This window comes from Camelus bactrianus, chromosome 2, assembly GCF_048773025.1.
Source record: "Camelus bactrianus isolate YW-2024 breed Bactrian camel chromosome 2, ASM4877302v1, whole genome shotgun sequence".
NCBI classification, from domain to species: domain Eukaryota; kingdom Metazoa; phylum Chordata; class Mammalia; order Artiodactyla; family Camelidae; genus Camelus; species Camelus bactrianus.
In genome coordinates this window covers 83,567,937-83,576,129 of record NC_133540.1, presented here as the reverse complement: position 1 = coordinate 83,576,129, position 8,193 = coordinate 83,567,937, and the positions used below count along the sequence as shown (strand labels likewise).

The 8,193-nt window shown below is 33.2% G+C and overlaps 1 protein-coding gene across 1 annotated transcript in view; it reads right to left on the bottom strand.

The window, feature by feature from the left end:
• Nucleotides 1-2,173: 2,173 nt before the first annotated feature.
• The window catches only part of MOB1B (MOB kinase activator 1B), a 54,684-nt gene continuing 48,664 nt past the window's right edge, over nucleotides 2,174-8,193 (bottom strand). The window contains exon 6 of the mRNA XM_074344663.1: nucleotides 2,174-7,965. Within this exon, the coding sequence (XP_074200764.1) occupies nucleotides 7,888-7,965 (78 nt within the window). The 3' untranslated portion in view covers nucleotides 2,174-7,887. The remainder of the gene's footprint in view (nucleotides 7,966-8,193) is intronic.

Genomic DNA, 8,193 nt, shown 5'->3' with positions numbered 1-8,193 from the left:
GAGTGAGTAAGAATTTAAGCACTAGAAACAAATTCCAGCTCTGCCAGTTTCTGGCTGTGAAAACTTGAGTTGTTCCAAATTTAAGAGTGTACATCAAAAATGCAAATGAAGTAAACAGGGAAACAGGGAACCTAACTCTGCTGACATCAAGTTCAGCATAATTTCCCATTACCCTACATAACCTGTGGAGAACACCAGGAAGAGACAAGAGAAAAAGCACTTTCAAAAGCACCTCCCTGATTTTTGTCCACAATCTCTTATCTGAACCCTTGTAAGTCAATTGTTTCAGAATTCTTTAAACTTTGAAATTAGAAAAGAAAGTCATATGCTATATAAATATTATGTAGCCATTCCTCACTCTTCTGCATAAGTGTTAAATACACTAACGTTCTGCAGTGAAAACATTTTTAAATTAAGTGGGATAAAGACTATTAATCTCAGATCAGGTTCAGTTTGCACTGAATTCAAGAAAATACCGGTTTTCTGAACTTTTCAGATTCTGGAATTGCAGACAGAATACAGGGTATTGGAACACTCAACCAGGCTTGACCATTCTACCATCTTAACTCTTCCTTGCCAGAAATTTTCCTACTCCTTCAGTTTGAGAATTCCTTTTCTCTTACGGAAATGCCGGTGTAACTTAAGAATGAAACAGGGTCTCCTGACTGATAACATACAGGTTTATTAAGAAGAAACCAACTGAGAAAACAAGAACAAAGGCAGAAAAAATAGGCTCTGAACATTGATAAGTGGTGGTCACACAGCCCGTGCCTTTGTGTACACGAACCCAACAACATCTGTAAAAGGATGTTTGTCAACTTAATCAGCTTGCTTAATAAATTTCTCCTTGCAACCTTTGTTACTGCCTAGAAAACAGAAGGATGCAGAAGCCATCATAAAAGCAAGAGTGGGAAGTCAGGGTGCTTTCAGCATAGGAAGAAGCCATCAGCCCTATAGAGCAAAGGAACTTATGTTTTGCTGCATGCTTGTAAAGGTGAACTTAAGTCATCAAAAAATATGACACTATAATAATTATGCTGTTTGTAACAGCAGAGTGCAAAATATCTATTAAGCATGGCTGTTCAAGTATTAAAGGAAAAATTATTTAGAACCTTTGTTAACAAAATGCATCATTATCATTCCAGACATTATATAATAAAAGAATTAACTATTTTAATACATTAGAAGCAGATCAACCTAATTATCAGAATAGTTAATGTTTATATGAGTGTGTGTAGACTTCTTTACACAGTAGATGCTTTGTACATACTATATGTGCAGAATAACAAGGTGTTTTTATTAAAGCATGCAGACACGGTCCACATCAGCATGGACTCGCATTTTCTACTCCTAGTCTTTATCTCAAATACCAGTTAGTGACATTGGGCTACTTTGGCGACTACCATCAAAATATTTTCAACTTAATAGTCCAAACACAAATGCCTCTAACCATAAATACCTCTAAATAATGATACTCTAAGAATACTCTAAAATACACATTTCCTTTTGATACTTAGGTATCAGGGTAAAATAAAGATTCTCCCATACTCTTTAATGGTCTATAATGAAGACAAAATATTAAGTAAAATCTTAGCTTGACAGAAAGGTCAAGCTAGTAGAATAGATAAACAAGATTATACTATATAGCACAGGGAAATATATACAAGATCTTATGGTAGCTCACAGAGAAAAAAATGTTGACAATGAATATATACGTTCATGTATAACTGAAAAATTGTGCTCTACACTGGAATTTGACACAACATTGTAAAATGATTATAAATCAATAAAAAATGTTTAAAACAGACTCTAATCAAACTAAAAAAAAAGGTCAAGCTATATATATATATATAGAAAATAATTATTTTGCTAACTATTTTCATGGTAATAGTATATTTAAAGAATAAACAAAACACTAGCTTCAAGGTCAAGCATATTTGGGTTTTTAAACCCTAGTCCTAATCAGTGACTCATACAATTTTCTGAACTTTTGTTTTCTAGTACAGAAGACAGAGACACTAACTTCTAGGATTGTTTTCAACATTATAAAAAAATATAATGCCTAACAAATTTTAAATGTTCAACATACTTCGTACACCTTCAATATTTTTCTAGGAATGTTTTCAGTGTGGGGATACCTAAAGCAAAAATAAATAGTAATGCAAAGTCAGGATTCATGGCCAAACATAACTATTTATTATTATTTTTAAATAAACATTCAGTTTCTTCCTTTTAAAAAAACCCTAAAATTTAAATATTTCCAATCCCATCACATACAAGTCTGTATACATTATTTACATCTCTCAGTTAAAACATATTACAGATTCTCTGACATTCAGTATCCTCCTTTAAAACAAAAATGATGAAGCAATTGAAGTTTGATCAATGACGACGACAATTTGAGTAATCTTGGCACAGTTTACAATATGGCGCCCACACTGCATTTCAGGTGTTAGACCATTTTTTCCCCTTCCAGCTACTTTACTACAGAGAGGAACTGTCCATCTCCAGGAGAGCAGGGTCCTGTCCTTACTCATGTTCTACAATACTTGCAGTGTGAGTGCTGCCTCTTGCTTCCATTTCTGGCACTGGCAGTTTTGTCCTCAGAAATGATCCTATTCAAACTTTAAGTGGTCTCATGTTTATTGTACTCTCTCTCAACCTAGATTTCATGATGCTGTTGGTAGATTATTTTAAGTAGTGATGTATAGGAAAAGTTCAAATAAAATAAAAGTTTTCCTCACAAGATTAGTGCCATTACCAACCTACTTATGCATGTACAAAAATAACAAATACAATTTAGTGGCTGTAAAAAACTATTTCCCCTAAAAATAGTTATCTCTGCAGAACAATTTAAGGAGAGAAGTGTTCTTAAAATGAAAATGTGTTCATCTATTTCACAACCTGCACAATTAAGTAAACAAAAAAATGAAAACGTGCAAATCTGTAAGAAACACCCACACATATAAGAATTTAATAATATGTAACAAATTAAATATTAAAATTTTAAAATTATATCACTCATAATCTCAGCTTCTGTGACAGAAAGCAAGCCATCAACCACAACCAAAAATGCTTATGTTAAGTTGTATCTTTCAACACTTCAGCTGCAAACTATGTACTGAAAGCAATTACTTCAGAATCACTAACAATGAGGACCTACACAATCAACCTGTTTTGTTTTTCATGTTTGTGTGTGTGTTGCGGGGGTACGGGGTGGGGGCAGTGTAGAAGATGACAGGTAAACATACAGCTTGGAAAGGCCAGTGAGTTCGCTCTGAGAATTGTAATCCAATGTTCTCTATTGTATAGTATTTTAATAGGAAAAGAAATTTGCATCACACCTGCAAAACTGAGAGTACTCAGTATTTTAATGTTACTTTCTCTCTTTTGTCAAAATTTAAGTTCCAGTTCAGCTACAAGTGGCAGACATGGAGCACAGTTTTATACTTTCAAAAATGAATTTTTCTCCATGATGAGCTCATTATGAAAGCCTCAAAAATTCAAATTGTCTGCAGTCAGAATTGTTATATCTCAAAATTAAACTTTTCCATTAAATCTTGAAATAGCTTTACGTCTAAATAAGTATCTCATACACCATTAAACTGATAGCTTAATTCCTATGGTGAAACTTAATATTATGACAAAACTCTGATACTTAAATTATTTTAGGAGTGGTCCTTCAAGTACAGATCTAGAATAGTGTTTCTAGGAATTGGTATATTCCTTAATATCCCAGGTAAGTTTCAAAATAAGTTTTCCTCTTGGTAGGTAGTGACAAATATACTTCTTGTCCTGTATCTTTAAAAAGATGTTCAAAATGTTAGTTATAAATGACATATAAAATGATTATACAATTTGAAATATTATATCTGTGATACACACTTAAATTCAGCATAATTAATACACAAAATGTATTCCAATTTCTTTGTACAATGATCTCCACTCTTTAAATTGTTCGTTTGAGTGAAAATAAGTTTTAAAAAAAGGGATGGAGGTAAGTTGTTTCCTTAAGCTACTCCTATCTTAAATATTGGATTTTTTTTTTTTTTTTTTTACTATCCGTTCAATCAAAACTATCCTACAGTAATCAAGGTATGATCCAAAAGTTATCAGGGAAAGGAACAAAAAATAGAAAATTTTAAAAAGACTTTGATTTTTTAAATTATTATATTTAACTGTAAAATAATTAAATTTTTAAAAATAAAATAAAACTTATACATCCAAATGATACTACTTCAAAGTAGTGACATCAGGAAACTACTCCTTTATTAAACGATGCTACAAATCAATGCTCAAAACATTTTCTTCTGCAAATTCAGAGCCCATGGCAGTATTTTGAATGTCCTTAACAGTTTAGTTCTAAGAAAACAGCCAAAGTAAAGTTGTTTTGGTGAGTGAGACAGGTCATATTAAGCTTCCAGTAAAGTTTTTGGTTCAACTAAAATGATAAAATAAACTTTCTTGCAAAGTCATAAACCGATTCTCAAGGGATCTCTGAAAGTGTTCCCAAAACATTTATACCTTTGCAGCATTGCTAGAAGTAGACCTGCCAGAGAAACCACTCTGAAGATCAACTCTCACCTGGATGTTTAAGATATGACACTTATTTTAAAAAGAAGTCCTACAACTTAAGAATTGGACCTCATATACTTCACCATTTCAGTGGTTATCAAAACCTCTCTCAGAGAGGGTGTAGGCAAAGGTATAAAAGAAATCTGTCATTTTGCTATTTTACCATAAGCAAGAAAAATGCTAATACAGAAAATGGAGTGTGATGATTACATGTAAAATACAGATATCTACATTATCTGTAATTCCTGAATATAAGAGATGCAGTGCTTTCTCTTTCCTGATTAGCCAGGCAGTAACTCACACTGAGACACATTTATTAGACACCAAACATGCCTTCTCCTACCTAATTTTATGCTGACCATTGAGCATTTACAAACGACAAACAATGGTACAAAGAGATAAAAATCTAAAATTTTTCTATTTAAGGTAAACTGACCTCCAAATTCTCTACCAGCTGACGACCATATCCTTACTGTTTAAGTGCAGCCTAATGCCATGGTTTTTATGGAAAACAGAATTAAGCCAGCAAATGAAAACCAGTAGCACCACCTACAGCTAATGAAAAGATTTTCACTCTTTCCTATTAATTTCTTTCCACCACCATTACTCTACCATTTAAAAGAATTCCTAAAAGTTTCTCCATATCAACATTTAAACAAAGCATTGTGACAAATATACTGTGTTAACTTACTACTTTATATTTTATGCTTTCATTAGCAGATGAGAAAACAACTTCTGCTTCATATCTCTGTATGAAGAGTAGGGGGTGGGGCAGAGCATTATCCCAGTTATTTATAAATTATATAAAGAGATCTGGAAAGAATCCAACAGGTGTTTACAAGCAAACTCTATTGTAAAACCAAGATTTGATCCTTATTTTATAAAGGGGAGCTTACTAATGATCATGGGAACCAAATGAATCAAGGCAACTTTTTTTTTTTAAATCAGTTATTTCTCACATGCTGTGGTGTTTCCTTACTTGCACCCATGTTAACACCATGTACAATGCCAGGCCTCTCCCTGGGAGAACGTCTCTACTTTGTTACTGTATATACACATACATTATCTCCTTACTTCCCAATACCTCTGTTTAAAGGAATACTCAGAAGCAGGCACCTGAGATTCTGGCACAGTGACAAGAAACTCATCTACATAGAGTGGAAAAGTAGGTCCTACTACTAAACATTAATTTATCATTAATTTATAATAACATTTGTGTACAGTGTACTACTGTATAAGGCTTAAATGAGCAAAAACAATTTCTCACTTTCCTCTCCACACTTGGCTATTGCAACTCCTTGATTACTAGGTTGATATGAGGTCAGATGCACTATGGAAGACTACTTGAATAATCATGTGGTTCATTTTTCTAGTTAGATAGGACCCAAAAATCACTAGATACCAAATTTTATTTGTGAATCAAACCACAGTGGCTGATATTATATATATGCATACTAAAAGATTTGTTTTAAGGAAATCAGCTAGTTCTCACTGAAGTTTATAAGTAAGTATTGCCAATGAATGTCCAGTATTATTTGTTTCTGCCAGGCTTTCCTGTTACTTCTACTGTTGGTACTTGGAGAATGATTGCTAGAAATGAAATGGAGAAAAAGGCAGTTCCTAGTGATCATAATTGTAATGGCATTAAACTGTATCACTGCTCTACATGTTAATGGTAAAAACAAACTGATTTCATCTTAGATTCTTTTCTACTGTTTTTAGTCTATACAATTTCAGAGCAAGATTTCTATTCTACAAGGAGAAAGGTATATATTTCTAACTGAAGGAAGAGGATATATTTCTAACTGAAGAAAACAGATTTACTAGCAATGACAAAATTAAAACTGGAAGTCTAAAAAGGACATTTCTCAAGAGTAACACCAAAGTGAAAAACATTAATATTTATTTTAAAAACTAAGTTTCTGAACTTTTTACTTACAGGAATAGTTCACTAGAGAGTCATGGCAAAAAAAATGTAAAAGTTAATAACTACTAATTTAGCACTTTGTTTGATATCACTGCAAAGAAAAAGATTTCCTTTCACAGTGGAAAAATCAGAAGTCAGAATACTTCAAATTGGGCCTAAAATAAGCAAAGAAGGTACTGTATCATTTTAAAATGACAGGCAAACACCAGCTCCATTCACTGAATGGAAATGCTGGAAAGTGATCAATTTCCCTAAACAGTCCTTAAATTCCATGTTTATGTCTATACCTAAAATTAATAATTTATTTTTAACTTCTCATGGAAGTCGATTCCTAAAAGGAAGTCTCTAAGACTTTGTTTACAAGGTATTGATTAAAATCTTCATGCCATTCTACTCAAGGGTTCTGAGACAGGGCTTTCTTGAATTTGACTCCTCATATTTAATCCCATCCATAATGTCCCTACAAACTAACCCCCACCTCCCCCCAACCAAACACACACTCCTATCCCCTCCTCTTCAAAGTAGAAGGGGATTCTGCAGACTTATGGCTCATTTGGCAATTGCTAAGAAACCTCACAGTTCAGCATCACCTCTGAAGACGGCAAACCTCTGTATAACCTGAATTTTTACACCTACAGTGCAGTTAACATGTAGAAAGAAGCCAAAATGTAATGGGTATTACATTTCAACATCTTCAAGTTTCAATATCACAGATATCAAGAGATGGAAAAGACCTGCTTGTAGAACTTTAAACATCTGTTGAACAGAATTACCGTAATATCAAAAATAATTAAGAAATACTAATTTTTTTATGCTCTACATGCACACCTTTACAAATTGTGTTTCTTTAATGTAGTAAAAGCTGGAGATCACCAATTTAGGTAAACTATGGCTTTTATCAATAGATATTTTAAAACATGCATCAGTAAGTGCCCTGGGTAGTAATCCTAATATTGTTTCAAGCCCTGTTCAGTTCTGTGTCTGTGCTTTGCACCTCAGAAGTGAGCCTGCCAAGGCACTTAAAAACATAAGTCTTTTGGGGACTTCAAAAATCTGCCACAATTTGCACAATGGAGAACCCCCATCCATCAGCAGTCCAATCAATAAGCATTTTCTTTCAACATACAATATTATCAAAAGTTCCCCAAGTTAAAAAAAAAAATACTGTATGCCACTAAGACAAAATTTATCCCTATCAAATGTATGTTCTTGGCTTCCTCTAGCAATAGAATATGGTTTCATTTATTCAGAATAAGGAAAAAGGAGCCCAAACAAATCCCCCAAACCTAACACAAAAACAACCAAGATAAAAATAAAATACAATAAAATCCAAATACACTCCACACAGCTTCATTTGAGGAACAATTTGCCAGATCTGCATCCTTTTATCTGTCCTTTGAGGTGAGTTTTTCAATCAGTTCTTGGAGTGGTGCAAGTTCTCTTCTATCAATAAGGTTGAATTCCTGTGCATGACAGAGGCAGAAGAAACAGGAAAAACGCATTATTTACAAAACAGATTTCCATTAACATTTGTCAGATGTTTTTTTCAAAAGAATTTTTTTTTCTATTCCCTAGCTCTGTGTCAGGCAAATCAATTAACCACTTCTGATATGTTTTACATCTGTAAAAATCTTAGGATAAATCCTCCCACCTAATAAGGTTATTGTAGGAACTAAATGTGATACTGTGTG